Source organism: Moschus berezovskii, chromosome 27 (genome assembly GCF_049115385.1).
Source record: "Moschus berezovskii isolate FMDL1 chromosome 27, NW_MosBer_1.0, whole genome shotgun sequence".
Taxonomy (NCBI): domain Eukaryota; kingdom Metazoa; phylum Chordata; class Mammalia; order Artiodactyla; family Moschidae; genus Moschus; species Moschus berezovskii.
Genome location: NC_142486.1, coordinates 15,636,512 through 15,654,355, shown reverse-complemented (window position 1 = coordinate 15,654,355; position 17,844 = coordinate 15,636,512). Strand labels below are relative to the sequence as shown.

The 17,844-nt window shown below is 51.5% G+C and overlaps 2 protein-coding genes across 5 annotated transcripts; one reads left to right on the top strand and one right to left on the bottom strand.

Moving 5' to 3' along the window:
• Positions 1-42: 42 nt before the first annotated feature.
• Positions 43-10,350, bottom strand: SEPTIN1 (septin 1). 2 transcript variants are annotated; one of them, XM_088833341.1, is made up of 11 exons: positions 9,876-10,350; positions 3,577-3,667; positions 3,398-3,484; positions 3,021-3,144; positions 2,580-2,714; positions 2,366-2,483; positions 1,633-1,734; positions 1,410-1,509; positions 1,062-1,227; positions 510-600; positions 43-415 (listed from the first exon to the last, which is right to left on the bottom strand). In XM_088833341.1, the coding sequence occupies exons 1-11, from the start codon at positions 9,918-9,920 to the stop codon at positions 329-331; spliced, it is 1,146 nt and encodes a 381-aa protein (XP_088689467.1). In that variant the 5' UTR covers positions 9,921-10,350; the 3' UTR covers positions 43-328. The 2 variants fall into 2 exon arrangements, with proteins under 2 accessions (XP_088689467.1, XP_055265829.2); XM_055409854.2 differs by lacking the exon at positions 9,876-10,350 and adding an exon at positions 3,840-4,079.
• A 1,440-nt stretch (positions 10,351-11,790) lies between these two features.
• ZNF48 (zinc finger protein 48) lies at positions 11,791-17,196 on the top strand. 3 transcript variants are annotated; one of them, XM_088833340.1, is made up of 3 exons: positions 11,791-12,677; positions 13,215-13,308; positions 14,629-17,196. In XM_088833340.1, the coding sequence occupies exons 2-3, from the start codon at positions 13,230-13,232 to the stop codon at positions 16,422-16,424; spliced, it is 1,875 nt and encodes a 624-aa protein (XP_088689466.1). In that variant the 5' UTR covers positions 11,791-12,677; positions 13,215-13,229; the 3' UTR covers positions 16,425-17,196. The 3 variants fall into 3 exon arrangements, with proteins under 3 accessions (XP_088689466.1, XP_088689464.1, XP_088689465.1); XM_088833338.1 differs by lacking the exon at positions 11,791-12,677 and adding an exon at positions 12,694-13,046; XM_088833339.1 differs by lacking the exon at positions 11,791-12,677 and having other exon boundaries at positions 12,694-13,308.
• Positions 17,197-17,844: the final 648 nt, after the last annotated feature.

The following is a 17,844-nucleotide window of genomic DNA, read 5'->3' as shown; positions in this document are numbered from 1 at the left end:
CCGCCACTTATTCCCGCTGGGAAAGAGAAGACTTGCGTGGCCTCAGAAAAACTCAGTTTTTATTGAAGTCACGGATAGGGAGAAGTGGGGAGGGGATGGGGGTGTTCAGGGTTGGAAGAGCAGGTCGCGCTGCAGAAGTGAGCTGGGGCGGAACCAAAGGCGGGGCTCCAGATTCCAGGATTGGGAGAACCTGAGAACCCGTCCCGTAGAAGGGCGGGCCTTACAGGCTGGGGCTCCGGGATTAGGCGCCTGGCAGCCTGGGGCTCAGGGATTGGACAGGAGACGAACCGAAGGCGGAGGCGAGGTAAAGAAAGCCCCGATGGGGGCCTCAGAGAGCGTCCGACTGCTCGCCTTGAGCCTGGCTAAGCTGCATCTGGGCCTGCATCTTCTCCAACATCTCCTGCATGCGGCGCAGCTGTGCGGGGCAAGATTGCAGGCATTGGACCCGGGCGAGGCCAGAGAGGGACTCCGAAGAGGACCTGGGGGTCTTGGTCTGGGGGCCAGCTCACCTCTTCGTCTTTCTCGCGAATCAACTTCTCCGTGTCTGCCAGAGGCAGCATGGGCAGCGGGATCTCTGTGGCGCTTTGGCGGGAAAGCTTACTAGGGGATAGGAGAGAAGGAAAGGAATCAAAGGCGAGGGCCTTGGTTGAGTCACGGCTGCGAGACAGGATCTGGAGTTTGTTTGGAGTCTAGGAGGCGGAGCCATATCCTTAGGTTCCGTTCCGTTCCGTCGCTCAGTCGTGTCCGACTCTCTGCGACCCCGTGGACTGTAGCCTACCAGGCTTCTCCGTCCATGGGATTCTCCAGGCAAGAATACTGGAGTGGGTTACCATTTCCTTCTCCAGGGGATCTTCCCAACCCAGGGATCGAACCCGGGTCTCCCGCATTGGAGGCAGACGCTTTAACCTCTGAGCCACCAGGGAAGCCCTTAGGTTAGGGAGTTAAGCAAAGGAGATGGGGAAAGAAAGGCTCTGGGAGAGAGGTCTAGAAGGTGAAGGTCGAGGTCATGGAGAATGAGGGCGGGGCCTTGGAAGCACCTAACTGTCCGCGCTGGCTCTCACCTACGGCTGGCTCGATCCCGCGCCCCAGGCCGGGCCAGGCTCTGTAGGCAGCGGGCCCGGTAGCCCTCGTAGAGCAGGTCGTGTGTCACCTCCTTCAGGTCCTGCAGGTGTGTCTGCACGAGCATCCGTCGCAAGTTCAGGAAATCGCAGTGATGTGGGTTCTCCACTGGGGGGCGGACCCGCGAGCGTCAGGGAACTTAGGTCGGGTCGGCTGCCCAAGGACCCCTCTTTGGGCTCCTAGAACCCCTGGGACCAGAACTTTCCCCAACTTCACATGTTGGGTACGGTTGGCTGGGAAGCGGCCTGGGCTCCCTGCTGGCCTCAGAACGCGTTCCCGGCCTTACTCACCCTCTACAGTGCCCCAGGAGTAGTGGCGTCCCCTCACCGGTCGGGGCCCGCCGTCCCGCACTACTTCGCAGGAACCGACGACGGCAAAAGGGATGCTTTCCTAGAGGGGAGGAGTCAGCGATCTCCGTCCTCTCCCCGCCGGGCGGACAGAAACCTTTCTCACCTTCCACCTCCACATCCGCCTCCCCTGGCTTCTCAGCCCCGTTCTGCTTTGCCTCTGTACCTTCATCTCTGCATCCTGCCTCTTGAAGTCTTCATCCTCATCAGAGTCACATTCGGGGAACTGGTAGATATTGATCTCTTCCTCCTTCAACTGTTCCCGGATCTTGGAGGAGACAGATGCAGACAAACACACAGAGGCTGTGAGCCACAAAGACATTGCCTGATAAGAGACAGTGAGATCTAGATACAGACACGGGATGAAAGAGAGAGGAAGGCGTGAAAACCAAAGATGGTGGGAGATGGGCATCCAGGAAGACTGAAAACAAAATCTCAGACGATGAGAGAAAGAGACATAGGTGATGAAAAACTCAGACCTTACCCTAGGAGGAAAGACTGATGTTTGGGAAGTTTTGAAGATGAGCAGACACCAAAAGACCAGGAGAGAGAGACAAAAGTGGGAACACTGGGAGATGGCGCTGAAGTAGTGGGGAAATGGGGGAATGGTCGGCATCCTGGGGCCAGACGGATAACATGGGTCGTTATGTCCACACTCCTGCCCTCAGACAGATCTTAGCTAAGCATCCAACCCAGGGATTCTATTCTGAGCCTCCAGAGATGTGGCTTCCTGAGGCAGCTTATGACCCACCTTTCTCAAAATCTTTCTTCCAGTCTAGCCTGATATGTCACGCTCTGAAAAGGCTACTCCAAGATCAAAGAAGTCAAAGCTGAGTTCAGCTTTTGTCATGACTTTCGGCTTCATGTGCAGACCAAAGGTCAGAGGCCACCACACATACCTTCTGTTTGAGGGCCTGTGTTTCCTTCGGCATCAGGGCATCTGCTTTGCCAATGACTGGGATGATGTTGACCTTCTCGTGCACTGCCCGGAGGAAGGCCACATCTAGGGGCCGGAGCCTGCACCCAGAAATTGGTCAGGGCTCAGTTTCAGGGCACAGAGACCCACCCCCCGCCCTCTCCAAATGTCCCAACCCCCTAGGGTATCCCACAGACCCCCGGCCAAAAGGTGAGATGAAGTAGAGGCAGCAGTGGACACGGGAATCCTGGATGTTCTTCCGGTTCAGGCCACTCTCATCCCGAAGATACTGCTCAAACTGCTCCTCGATGAAGCGCACCACAGGCAGCCAGCTGGGGGTGTGGGGAGAGCGCCGGCAGTCAGAGATCCGGACCGCAGTGGAGGGAAGGAGGCAAGGCTAGCCAGGACTGTGGGGGTGAGAAGCAGGGTCTTTGGCTCCAACCAAAGGTGTCAGAGGAAACTGGCAGGTGAGATGTTGGGAAGCACAAGGTGTTTTGGGCCCCAAGACCACCAGAAACAGCTCCTGCTGTTGTAGGGGCATGGGCAGGGCAGAGCAGACCAGCCCTGAATCCAACCCCTCGGTCTCCACAGAGTAGCCACATTGGGAAGCTGAGCTCTGGGCTCTCCCCATTCCTCACCAGTCTGAACAGTCCACTGAGTCCCCAAAGCCAGGTGTATCCACCACAGTCAGCTTCACCTTAATACCCCCCTCCTCGATCTCCACGCCCCGGCGCTCGATGGTCAGCGTTTGCGTCAAGCGAGCTATGAGGATGGGGAGAGGTCAGGGAGCTGGCGAGGGGTCTGAAGCAGGACTAATTTGCTTTCTCAGACTCACAGTTCCCCCCACCCATTTTTCAGGGGATGAGACTGACTGTCAGAGAAAAGCAGCATGCTGCCTGAGTTCCCCAGAATGTCATGGGAGACCCAGAAGGAAAGGAAGAGTGTGCAGTCTGGAGACATGGGAGAATAGGGCTCAGGTGGCCTGGGCAGCGTGGTGGGGAGAGGGGCACCTTACCGCTGGCTTCTGGTATTTGCCGATTCTCGTAGAGGTTGGTGAGAAATAGGCTGTTGATGAGGGTAGATTTTCCCAGGCCTGACTCTCCTGTGGACAGGTCAAGCCCAGCTGGTCAGGTGAGGGGACAACCAAGATCTCCTGAGGACCCCCTACCAGGCCCCTCTTCAAAACCCTCAGACCTGCCACCATGAGTGTGAAGTCAAACCCCTTCTTGACAGACTTGCGATGCAGCTGGTTGGGGAGGGCGGCAAACCCCACATACTCCTTGTCCTGTTGGTGAGGGTGGACGATATGAGGCTGCTGGGGGTGGCAGGCCGGGTCCCCCAGTATGATCTGATCTCAGAGGCTAGGAGAAGTCAGCCTACTGTGGGTTGACCTGGACCTGGCTACCCTGGGGGCTGGGGACGGAGAGATGCCTGGATTCCTGGGCGTAAGGACTCACCATGGCCCCGATAGCTGTTGCTGCACCTGATGGCTCTCCCCACTTCCTCTGGTGGGGCAGGAAGTTGAGGGCGGCAAGCAAGGGGGTGGGCATTATAGGAGCTGAGATGCTCCAACTGGCCCAGAGAGGCGGGGAAAACCAAGATCGAGAACAGCTGGTTCTCGATTCCTGGGCCCCTTTGCCCATCACCCTGATTGGAAGCCTCAATCCCTCTGTTCTCTGTACACGTTTATTCCAAGCCCCACTGTGGCCCCATCACCCTGATGGAAGGTAGGGTTTAAGCAGAGAGGAAGGAAGTGGGTTGGTCTCTCTAGCAAGTGAGGTGAAGGCTTGGATAAAGATAGTTTTAAAAAGTTTCAGCCTGGTGCTCTGTGATGACCTCAAGGGGTGGGATGAGGGTGGGGTAGGGAGAAGGCTGAAAAGAGAGGGGATATATACATACTTATGACTGATTCATGCTGTGGTATGGCAGAAATCAACACACCATTGTAAAACAATTATCTTCCAATTAAAAAATAATAAAATTTTAAACAACCTCCAAGGGTCTGAGTGGACCAAAAGCAATAACAAGATTGGGGGTGGGAGGGACCACCAATTTTCCTCCCCAGCTCATGCACTGGATTCTTAAAATAGGACTTCAGGTCTTTGGACACTACAGCCAGAGAGCCTGCCTTCAGAATCCTAGCCAAGGCACTCCTCTGCTCAAGACCCTTCATGGACTTCCCAGTGATCTTAGAATCAAGTCTGAGAGTCCTGGCCAAAGCCTCCTGCATCTGACCTCATCACCTCCTCTTTGATTCGCCTTTGGCAAGTGCTCACATCCTTGGCTTTGTCTACAATTTTGTTTATTTTTGCCTGTGCTGGGTCTTCATTGCTGCAAGGGCTTTTCTCTAGTTTCAGTGAGCAAGGACTTCTCTCTAGTTGGGATGTACAGGCTTCTCATTGAGATGGCTCCTCTTGTTGCAAAGCACAGGCTCTAGGCACAAGGGCTTCAGTCGTTGCAGCTCCTGGGCTCTAGAGCAATCTCAGTAGTGGTGCACAGGCTTCGTTACTCCTTTTCAGGTGGGATCTTCCCAGATCAGGGATGGAACCCAGGTCTCCTGCATTGACAGGTAGATTCTTTACCACTGAGTCACCAGAGTAGCACCCTTGACTCTGTCTATATGACTTTTCCTTCTTCTGTACTAGGTGAACTCTATCTTTCAAGAGTTTGATTCAAACGGTTCTTCTTCCTCCTTTATGAAATCTTCCCCACCCACAAAAGGTAAAGTCATTTTCCATCCTCTGGACTCCCCAGCACCTTTCATAGCCCCTCCAATGCCCACCTTTGTTTACTTGGCTGTCTCTTCTGCTCCTGGCTGAGCTTTCTGAGGGCAGGAACTATATCTTCCTAATGTTTACATCCCTGGTGTCTTGCACAGGGCCTGGCACCAAGAAGGTGCCAAAAAATAATATACCAGATGAATGAATGCGTGAAAGAGTGAGTGATTGAAGTTAGTTAGGGAAAAGGCAGGGAGGCTGCAGAATGTGTAAAAGGAGCTTGTCTTTGGAGTCAGAAAGAACTTCCCAGACCTCAGTTCTACCACTTCCTGTGTGATCTTGGGCAAGTCATTTGCCCTCTCTGAACTCCATTTTTTTCATAGTAAGATGAAATGCACCCACTTAGACTTTTTATCAGGAATGAGTGGTTTTGGATGACACAGGCTTTGGAGCTAATCATTTATGTATACAACATACCACATATACATATATATATTAATATATATGTACACATGTTGTTGTTTTTTAGTCACTAAGTTGTGCCTGACTTGTTTACAACTCCATGGACTGTAGCCCACCAGGCTCCTCTGTGCATGAAATTTGCCAGGTAAGAATACTGGAGTGGGTTGCCATTTCCTTCTCCAGGGGATCTTCCCAACCCAGGAATCGAACCCAGGTCTCCCACATTGCAGACTGATACTTTACCCGTTGAGCCACAAATAGTTATATGTGTTAATATATGTTTCTACTTATTAATTTATTCAATTAGCATTAACTTTTAAGATCCATCCATGCTGACATCCTATCCTTGTTTCAACCTCATTTTTACTATATATATATATATATATTTCAAATTATTAATTTTTGGCTGTGCTGGGTCTTAGTTGCTGCACACAGGCTTTCTCTAGTTGCAGCGAGTGGGGGCCACTCTCTAGTTGTTGAGCACAGGCTCTAGAGCGTGGGCTTCAGCAGTTGTGGTGCATGAGCTCTGTAGCTGTGGTACATGGGCTTAGTTGCCCCATAGCATGTGGGATCTTCCCAGACCAGGCATCAAACACATGTCTTTGGCAGGCAGATTCAAAACCACTGGACCACCAGAGAAGTCCTTCAACCTCATTTTTAGTACTCCCTTTCTGTAACCCTGGAAAAACCACCCCTCTGGGCTTACTTTCCTCGTCTATCATATGGGATTGCATGCTCCTACTATACTGAATCCACAGAAGTTGTTCCAATTTCCTATGCTTATAAAGATATATAGGGATTAAGAGCTGTGTGACCTTGGGCATCTTGCTTTAACCTTCCTGTGACTTTGTTTCTGTATCTGTTAAATGATTCATTAATAATTTTACCTCACAGGGCCATGATGAGGATTATATATCTGATACACATAAAACTGAGCAGTGCCTGTCATAAAAAATGAGCTTAAATGCTAGCTCTTGCTGTGACATGAGCTGAGAGGTGTGACAGTGCCAAGAGCTCCAACCTAGTGACTGCTCTTCTGGATCAGTTGCTGAGAATCCAGACGGAGTGAATCAGTCAGGGTTGCCGCCCTCTGGGGAGATGGAGACGGCCACAAGTAAGTGTGGCACACAGCACTGGTGCTAAAAATGTAGTGTAATAAGGAGATAAACAGAGTACTTTGAGAAGCCGAGGGACGGGATAATTACACCCTTTCCGTCCACCACAACCCTTCCTTCTGCACTTCTCATCAGGCTAAGCAGCCCTACCATTTTAGTTAAAACTGAACGCCTCCCTCCCTTGCCCTCTGCAAAGATAGTCAGTTGATTTTCAAGTCCTTTCTACTGATGAGAAAAAGCAGCCCTTCCTACCTACATCCCTCACCATTTTGCCCCTGCCCTGGTTTCAGACTCAAATCAGGCTCTTCCCCGAATTACCTTTAAGAAAATAACATGGACACACCTATCAGAATGGTTATCATCAAAAAGGCCACAAATAACAAATGTTGGCAAGGATGTAGAGAAAAGAGAACCCTCATACACTGTCGGTGGGAATGGAAATTGGTGCAGCCAAGGTGGAAAACAGTACGGAGGTTCTGTAAACAACTAAAAATAGAACCACCGTGTGATCCAACAATCCCACTCATGGGTACGGATCTGAAGAAAATAAAAGTACTAATTCAAAAAGATACATGCACCCCAATATCCAAAATATGGAAGCAATAACAGCCAAATTGTGGGAGCAACTGGTGCCCATCAAAAGATGAATGGATAAATAAGATGTGGTGTTACACACACAGAGTGGAATACTACCTACTCAGTCATAAAAAAGAATACAATTTTGCCATTTGCAACAACATGGATGGACTTGGAGAGTATTATGCTTAGTGAAATAAGGCAGACAAAAACAAATACTATATATTATCATTTTCATATGGAATCTAAAAAATAAAGCAAGCTAATGAATATAACAAAACGGAAAGAGACTCACGGATCTAGATAGTAAACTGGTGGTTACCAGTAGGGAGCTGGAGGGGAGAAGGGTAAGATAGGGCTGAGAGATTAAGAGATACAAGCTCCTACATGTAAAATAAATAAGCTACAAGGATATATTGCACAGCACAAGAAATAGGGCCAATATTTTATAACAACTATAAATGCAGCATAATCTTTAAAAATTGTGAATCACTATGTCATACACCTGAAGCTTATATAATATTGTAAATCAATTATACCTCAACAAAAAAACAAGAGAAAAGTAACTTGTATATTCATTTATTTATTGTATAACCAATACATATTCTCATGTAGAAATGAACAACTGCAAATGGTTAGAAAAACATACGTCTCATATCATTAACTGATATAACCTCATTTTGATTTTCATCCTTCTGGATTTTCTCATATGCCTATGCATATGAATAAATATATATTCACAAAAGTAAGATCATCCTATAATTTTAGAAACCTGTTTTTGTCATTTAATGTCCTGTAAGTCTATGATCATAAACACACATCTACATTATCATTTTTTAATAATTTTATTTCATTATCATTTATATACACTTTTGAACTGTGGTGTTGGAGAAGACTCTTGAGAGTCCCTTGGACTGCAAAGAGATCCAACCAGTCCATTCTAAAGGAGATCAGTCCTGGGTCTGACTGGAAGGACTGATGCTAAAGCTGAAACTCCAATACTTTGGCCACCTCATGCGAAGAGTTGACTCACTGGAAAAGACTCTGATGCTGGGAAAGATTGGGGGCAAGAGGAGAAGGGGAAGACAGAGAATGAGATGGCTGGATGGCACCACCGACTCGATGGAGTTTGCGTGAACTTCGGGAGTTGGTGATGGACAGGGAGGCCTGGTGTGCTGTGATTCATGGGGTCGCAAAGAGTCGGACATGACTGAGTGACTGAACTGAACTGATATGTCATTTGTATTTATTTATTTATTTGGTTGTGCTTGGTCTTAACTGCGGCATGGGAGATAGAAGCTGGGCCCTGTGCATTGGGAGTGTGGCGTTTTAGCCTACATTATTGTTTTCATAGCTGCTTAGTATTTAGATGGCACTAAAAAGAACCTGCCTGCCAATGCAGAAGACGTAAGACATGCAGATTTGATCCCTGGGTCGGGAAGATACCCTGGAGCAGGAAATGGAGTGAAAGTGTTTGGGCTGTATTCTTGCCAGGAGAATCCCACTCCAGTATTCTTGCCGGGAGAATCTCACGGACAGAGAAGCCTAGCAGGCTACAGTCCATAGGGTTGCAAAGAGTAGGATGTGACTGAAGTGACTTAGCACGCACACACACACATTCAGGTTGATTCCCATTCTTCCCCGTGATAAACAATGCTGAGCTGGGATGACTATGTGGTGCTATCATTGTGCACTTGTCCAAACCATTTCCTTGGGCCTCATTTCTATAACGGGAATTATTGAGTCAAAGGAAGTCACATATTTAAGGCATTTGTGCATATTAACAAATGCCCTCAAAAAAGTTTCATGACTTGGTTAAGTTCAGAAATGACATGAATTAGTAGTGACACAATATTCCATTTACATGCTTATTAATTCCAACAAATTATGCTTAGTCATTCCTGGGATAAAGACTTTATAACGATAAAATTTGGGGCCTGTTTGGAGAAAGGAAGATCCCCTCTTGAGGTTTCTATGGGGCAGTGAATGGTAGTTTTTCCAAAAAGCAGTCTTTCCATTTCATAATCACCTGGATTACTTCTTTTTCATCTCACCATCGTATCTTCATAACCACCTATGTCCCTACCAGACATCCCTGGAAGGGCTTCTGTATCTTTAGACCTGAGTTCAGATTCAGACCCAATAACTCCTGGTTTCATCTTCTCAAAGTTAGACTTTGTTCTACAAGTGACTATGGCATGAGGGCTGACCAGCCTTTGGGGGTTCCCTCCAAGAGGGGCTGGCTCTTTGCCATTTTGGAACCCTTTTACCTCAGTTTCCCAGCAACATGCCTGGTAGATGTTGGACCCCCAGGAAATGTTTGTGGAACTAATCATTAACTTACCATCTTATCTGCAGCTTTCTCTACTTTCCTATTATGTAACCTTATGACACATTAATCAGAGCTATTATTTATTTTCCTCTTTTGAGGACTGATCATAATCATGGAGGATATATATATATATATATATAAAGATAATTACAGTCTATATAGGGCTTCCCTGGTGGCTCAGATGGTAAAGTATCTGCAGAATTTGCCTGCAATGGAAGAGGCCCAGGTTTGATCCCTGGTTTGGGACGATCCCCTGGAGAAGGGAATGACTTCCCACTCCACTATTCTTACCTGGAGAATTCCTTGGACAGAGGAACCCGGCAGGATACAGTCCATGGGATTGCAGAGTTGGACACAACTGACTGACTAACACTTCCATTTTTTCATATATATATATGTATGTATTTGCCTGCTCCAAGTCTTAGCTGCAGCATATGCAGGATCTTCAATCTTCATTGCACATCAGGGATCTTTCAGTTACAGCATGTGGGATCTAACTTCCCAACCAGGAGTTGAATCCGTGTCCCCTGCATTGGGAGCTCGGAGTCTTAGCCACCAGATGACCAGGAAAGTCCCCTTAATCATCTTTGGATCCCCAAGCTCCTAGCGCATAGTAGGTTTTCCATTAGTGTGTGAGCGACTGTGCCTGGAGTTCTTCATTCAGGGTCCCCTTCAGCCAGGCTCTGGACTTCACTGAAATCTTAGCTGATTGAAAGGATCAGCTTGAAAACACCACCTTTTTCCTTGGTTACTTCAGCCCAAAGAGTCACAACTGATATTTTTTACTGAGTTGCTGCTAAGTCACTTCAGTCGTGTCCGACTCTGTGTGACCCCACAGACAGAGGCCCACCAGGCTCCCCCGTCCCTGGGATTCTCCAGGCAAGAACACTGGAGTGGGTTGCCATTTCCTTCTCCAATGTGTGAGAGTGAAAAGTGAAGTCGCTTAGTCGTGTCCGACCCTTAGCGACCCCACGGACTGCAGCCTACCGGGCTCCTCCATCCATGGGATTTTCCAGGCAAGAGTACTGGAGTGGCTTGCCATTGCCTTCTCCGTTTTACTGAGTACTTTACACATATTATTCTCAACCATTCAAATTAGGTAGTATCTCCATTTTACAGTTCAGGAAACAGAAATAACTTCCCCACCCAAAGTTAAAGGGAGTAAATGACAAGATCAGGAATAAAACTGCATGAATGACCTTAAAGACAAAGTCCAGTCCGCAGCCACTAAACTCTACAGGTTTCTCTCTGTACTACATTCCTATCATATCTTTGTTCATTAGGTCAGTGTAGACTCTGTCCACAACATCTGTATGTCTCTATGTTCTAGATGTGAGAAATTGGGCCATAAAGAAGGCTGAGCACCAAAGAAGTAATGCTTTCAAACTGCAGTACTGGATAAGACTTTTGAGAGTCTCTTGGACAGCAAGGAGACCAAACCAGTCAATCCTAAAGGAAATCAACTCTGAATATTAATTGGAAGGATTGATGCTGAAGTTTAAGCTCCAATACTTTGGCTCCTGATGCAAAGAGCTGACTCATGGGAAAAGACCCTGATGCTGGAAAAGATTGAGGGCAGGAGGAGAAGCAGGCAACAGAGCATGAGACGGTTAGATAGTATCATCAACTCAATGAACATGAATTTGAGCAAAGTCCAGGAGACAGTGAAGGACAGAGAAGCTTGTCATGGGGTCACAGAGTCGGACATAGCAACTAAACAACAACAAACATTTGTGCATGCTCATTCCCACAAATAAGACCTCTTCCTGGTCTCCCATACTATAATCTTGAATTAGTGCACATAACTCTCACGCCTTACAGTTATTTATCATGAATTGTGTGCTTGCCCCTTTAAAATGGTAGCACCCCAAAGACAACTCTTACATGTTTTTTTTTAACCAAACTGTTGGCATAGTACTGAGGCACTAATAAGTGTTGATTAATATCCAAATTTTAATTAACCCTCTCCATCATTAGATGAGCTGCAAACAGAGGCACCCCACCTGCTCCCCAAAGGCAAACATGCCCAGAGGAGATATTGGGGATCACACCCCTGGGACCACTGAGACAGCCCCAACCAGGGTCGCACCAAGCTGGGAAACAAGGTTTAACGTTTTAGCTTCTCCCTGGGCTCCTTTTGCAGCGCCTTAGACCTGTCCCCTCAGAGAAGGCAATGGCAAGCCACTCCAGTACTCTTGCCTAGAAAATCGCATGGACAGAGGAGCCTGGTGGGCTGCAGTCCATGGGGTCGCTACTAGTTGGACACGACTGAGCCACTTCACTTTCACACATTGGAGAAGGAAATGGCAACCCACTCCAGTGTTCTTGCCTGGAGAATCCCAGGGACGGCGGAGCCGGGGTCGCACAGAGTCGGACATGACTGAAGCGACTTAGCAGCAGCAGCAGCAGCAGCCCTGTCTCTAGTCTTCCCGTGGCCTCTTTTCTATGCGTCTGTCTCTCTTTGTCTCTGCCAGCTTCACTCTTTGTTCCTCTGCCTCTGGGCTTGTTTCTCGCCAGGTGCCCTGCCCAGTTCCTCAGACTCTGCTTCACCGACTTTATATCTCTCTTATCTGTTTCTACATGTCTTTGTTTCAGGAGGCCAATCTTTTGCTCCTGTGTGTTTGGTCCGCTGCAGTCTCTCGGTCTCTCTGCCTTTGCATCCTGACTGGGGGCTCTTCGGGTTACGACTCTGTGAGTCTCCGGATCCAAGTCTAAGTCCATCGGCCTGCCTCTCCCCAGCATTTATCTGGCGTCTGCCACTAGCTCCCGATCCTGCCTCGGTCTCCCCTAGCCCAGCCCAGCCCCCACCCCCGGCCCTCGGCCTCGCCGACCAGCCCGGCTTTGTTTCCTGCGTCTCGGCGCCCCGCCCCCGCCCCGTCTGGGGTCTCCGCCGCCCTCTGCCGCCCTTTGTCTGCCTTGGTCTTCCCCCCACCCCTTTCCCTGGGTCTGTCTTTGGCTGTCTCTTTGTTTCTCCAGGCTGGGGTGGCTGGAGCTGTCTGCCACCTCCGGAGGTCGGCGCGGGTGGCCGGACACAGCGACAATTAGGAAGAGTCTTCGGCCCTCCGCATCCAGCTCCAGCCCAGGAAACACACGGTTAATACCACCGAGTTCGGCCAATTGGACTTGGCTCAGAGTAGCCCTCCCCGCGGCACGCGGCTGCCCGCCGGCCACCGAGCTCCAGAGGACGCGGGCGGCCCCCACAGGCGTGCAGCTCCTCCAGGGTCCTAGAGCGGCCCGGTGCCGCCCGGCGCTTCCGCTTCCCGTCCCCGCCCCCGGCGGCCGCCCCCTGGACGCCCGGGTCCGAGCCCCCTCCCCGTCTGGCGCCGAGCCCGATCCCCGAGCCACTGGTGGCACGGGCACCGGAGCCCCGCGGAGGAGCTCCGGAGGGCCCCGGGCTGGCGGAAGCGGCGGCGGCAGCGGCGGGAGGGGAAGGCGGCGGCTGCGTGCCGGAAGGAGCAGCAGGTGCAGGGGCGGCCGGCGGCGCGGGCGGGGGTCACCGGAGCCGCGCCCCGTACCTCGGACACCCGAATGCTGTCCGGTGCCCGTGCCGGCCGGCAGAGGGCAGCGGCAGGGCGCCGCCGTCCGCACATGGCTGTGTGACCGTGAAATTGTGTCTGTCTCCTTGCTCAGGGCGGCGTGCCGGCGATGGAGCGCGCGGTGGGGCCCTGGGGTCCGGATCTCCGTGGCTCAGAGGAGAGAGAGCAGCTGAGAGGCGCCCGCACAGGTGAGGGCCGAAGCGGTGCACCTCCATGGGCAGGTAGTGGCCGGGTGGGGTCCCCGGTTCTGGGCTTTGATTAGCCCAGACCCAGGAAAATAGGACGTGAGCTGTGCTTCCAGGGAGGGGGAGGGAACCAGTGTTTCTGAGCACCTACTAAGCGACACGCCTTGAGGGGCATCATTTCAAGGACTCTCTCCCCTTCCCCTGCAGTCATCATCATCCTCGCTGCTTCACTCCTACTTCAGGCCTCCTTCTGTCTCATCCTGGCAAATGCAGCGGCCTCCCCTCAGCCCTTTTTTCTGCAATGTTGCACTCACTGTGCAGCCACATTGATCTGAGTCCTGGTCTAATCCTGTTTCCCTCCACAAAAATCTTCCCTAGCTCCTTTCTGCTACTAATTAAAAGCGTTAGTCTAGCGTTCAATTCAGATCTTCCATGCTTCATGTAGTCCCAACATCCCTTTCCAGCTTTATCACACATTCCTTTCCATGGTTTACTTTCTTTCTCCACTGTGAAAGCCTAGCCCTCTCTCTCTAATGTCCTCTCTCTCGTGACAACACAGTTCATTCTGAGCATGCAATTACAATTATTTTTGTTTTATCTTATCTCTCCTACCAACGCGAAGTATTCTGAGGGACAGCTATGTGTCTGGCTGCTTTCAGGTACATACAAGATGATTGAAGAAATAAACTACAGATTGGGCTAATAAAAGATAAAATCTAATTAGTAAATACCAGGCTTTCCAAATAGAATATAAGGTAGGGCTTTACAGCAGGCTTGGGAATCAGACCGGAGTTAGAAACGTGGCTTTAATACTTTATAACCTTGAGCGAGTGACTTAAAATTCTCAGAGACTCCATGTCTGTACAATGGGAAGAGTTAATAGTATTACCTCATAGGATTGTTTGCAAGGATTCAGTAATACTTACTTAAGTGATTGGCACGTATGAAAGGCATGGTAAAAGGAGGTTACTGCTACTGAGAGACACAGACAATATAAGGGCTTCGGAAATGCAGAGGAGAGAGATCTTTGCGACCACAGATGGTCAAGGATGCCTTTCTGCGGAGACTGCTATTGAAGACAGTGTGTTAATCGCTCAGTCATGTCTGACTCTGTGATCCCATGGACCCCCCAGGCTCCTCTGTCTGTGGAATTCTCCAGGCCAGAATACTGGAGTGGGTGGCCATTCCTTTTTCCAGGGGATCTTCCTAACCCAGGGATCGAACCTGTTCCTCCCACCTCCCTGGCTGATTATTTACCATCTGAGCCTCAGAGGGAAGGCCGAGCCAAAAGGCAGGACCTACTGCTCCTGTTTCTTTCCCCAGGGAGTGAGCATGCGGAGATTTCTCAGCCAGATGAGTTTGAACATGCCCCACAGGAGGATGACTTGGAGTTCAAGGAAGAGGAAGATTTGGCCCCAGGTCATGAAGTAGGAAATGCCTCTCTCAAACCTGAAGGCATTCAGACCTGGGATGACCTGTGGGTCCAGAGGGAGGGGCCTGGAAAACCTCAGGCTCGGGACAGAGGCCCTCGGCTTCTAGGAGAACCACGCTGGGGCCAGGCTAGTGATCGGACTGCTGTATGTGGTGAGTGTGGCAAGAGCTTTCGGCAGATGTCAGATCTGGTGAAACACCAGCGAACCCACACTGGGGAGAAGCCCTACAAGTGCGGGGTCTGTGGCAAGGGCTTTGGGGACAGCTCTGCCCGGATCAAACACCAGCGAACTCATAGTGGCGAAAAGCCCTACAGAGCCCGGGCGCCAGCCCAGGGGCCCCCAAAGATTCCTCGGTCCAGGATCCCGGCTGGCGAGCGCCCCACTATCTGCGGTGAATGTGGCAAGAGCTTCCGGCAGAGTTCAGACCTGGTGAAACACCAGCGGACACACACGGGCGAGAAGCCGTACAAGTGTGGCATCTGTGGCAAGGGCTTTGGCGACAGTTCTGCCCGCATAAAGCACCAGCGGACACACCGAGGGGAGCAGCCCCCCCGGCCCGTGGTGCCCCGGCGGCAGCCATCTCGAGCCGCCACTGCAGCCACACAGGGACCTAAGGCCCAGGACAAGCCGTACATCTGCACTGATTGTGGCAAAAGATTTGTGCTCAGCTGCAGCCTCCTGAGCCACCAGCGCAGTCACCTGGGGCCCAAGCCCTTTGGCTGTGATGTGTGTGGAAAGGAGTTTGCCCGGGGCTCAGATCTGGTGAAGCACCTGCGAGTGCACACGGGAGAGAAGCCCTACCTCTGCCCTGAGTGTGGCAAGGGCTTCGCTGACAGCTCTGCGCGGGTCAAGCACCTCCGCACCCATAGTGGCGAGAGGCCGCACGCCTGTCCCGAGTGTGACCGTACCTTCAGCCTCAGCTCTACCCTCCTCCGCCACCGCCTCACTCACATGGAGCCTCAGGACTTCAGCTTCCCAGGCTACCCTCTGGCCCCCCTGATCCCCAGCCCACCCCCAAGCTCCAGCCCACCCCCACCGCCTCTAGGCACCAGCCCCCCGCTGACACCTCGAAGCCCTTCACACTCAGGGGATGGCCCTTTTGGCCTGCCTGGCTTGGAGCCGGAGCCCGGGGGCCCACAGGCTGGAGAGCCGCCACCACCACTGGCAGGTGACAAGCCCCACAAGTGCCCTGAGTGTGGCAAGGGCTTCCGCAGGAGCTCGGACCTGGTGAAACACCATCGTGTACACACGGGGGAAAAACCCTACCTCTGCCCAGAATGCGGCAAAGGTTTTGCCGACAGCTCAGCCCGAGTCAAGCACCTCCGCACCCATCGTGGGGAACGGGCTAGGCCACCACCACCATCCACTCTCCTGAGGCCACATAACCCCCCTGGTCCAGCACCCACTGCCCCTCGATCACGAGTCCGGGCTCAGCCGTCTGGACCCAGTCAGCCCCATGTGTGTGGCTTCTGCGGGAAGGAGTTTCCTCGGAGCTCAGACCTGGTCAAACACAGGCGCACACACACTGGGGAGAAGCCATACAAGTGTGCAGAGTGTGGCAAGGGCTTTGGTGACAGTTCTGCCCGTATTAAGCACCAGCGTGGGCACCTGATCCTGAGGCCCTTTGGGACAGGAGATGGTCGGGCAAGGCCCCTCAAAGAGGAGCCATCAACGGGACTGGAATGATGGGGTCCAGGGAGGGTGGTGGCCCAAGAGACCAAAGGGAGGGTATCTGCTGCTTAAGCAGAGAAGCAAAGGCCTGGGAGGTGGTGGGAGGGAGAAGGAAGGGAAAAAACAAAGGGGAGAAAGGAGTGAATAAGAGATTTGGAGACAAATGATCTTGAAGCTCAGGAAACTGTCCTGGCTGGGCTGGGTCAGGACCTTGCCAGTGTGGTTTAGAACCCCAGCTTCTAGAACACTGCCTAGAATACAATAGGCAATAAATACTTGTTGATAAACTAGCATTAGTCTGAGGGCCCTTAATTCTAAATTCCTACTGCCTCTTAACCTGTAAATTGACCCCTCCCAACCTTGCCTTCCCCCGACTCCCACCCAGACCAGCATCCTGAAGCGGGTTTGTTAGACCTAGGAGCAGTGAGATTTCTGAGGTTAAGGGTAAGAGTGTGAGCCAGGGCCATCTTGACCATCCTGCTGATGGGGAGAGCACTGTTGGTAGGCAGACAGTACCCAGCCTCGGGCCACTGGACATGGCCGGAGCCAGGAAGAGGACACTTGGAGTGAGTCCAGACCCAACTGCCCTGACGGCCTGGACACGACAGAATAGGTAAGACAGCAGAATGAGCACTCATTTGCTCTGGACGCCAAGCCCAGGCCTGGTGGACGGCAGCAGATACACATTGGCTGGGAGAAGGGCAGTATAGGAGTGAGGAAAGGCCAGGGAAGTACCAAGGCCTGACAGCCACATCTCCATATGTCTTCTCCAATAAACTGCTTCTTATCTGAGGCTTGGACTGGTGTGTGCGTGTGCGTGCATCGTGAGGGGTGAAAAAGGTGCTGAAGGGTCACCACAGGCAAAACCCACAAGCCATGTGTAAACTTGCCCTCTTTGAGCCCGTCAAAGAAATTGGGTCGTCCGGGCTGCTTTTTATCTCTGGCAACGGGTTAAAAAACGGCCACCAGGCCAGTGGCTGCCCTAGACCTGAGTGCTGGCTGCCCACGGGCGCCACCTACGCCACAGGATCTAGCGCGACCCTTAAAAGGAAAAACGCGACGCCACGGGTGGGAGCGTGAGGGGTAGGCGTTAGGCACGCGCTGTTGCTATGGCGACGAGTACCCGGAGAAAAGTGGCCAGCCGGTCTGGTAGGGGCGCAGAAGACCCAGACGCTGATGCTCTGCCTTGAGGGAAACCCCGCCTCCCTACGACCCCTTTTTATTTGTCGAGAAACGGGTCGTTAGGCTGCATAGCCCAAAGGCGATGTCTCTATCCCCTGGAAAAGGCAACCATATTTCCCAGCCATTCGTGCGTCGTTAGATGCTGGACTCTAATTCCCAGCTTTTTCCGCGGAGGGCGCCAGTAGGGAGGAAGGGGGAAAAAGGAACTGACCTGATTGGCCAGGGACCAAAAAGACTAGGGCGGTTCGCCCAT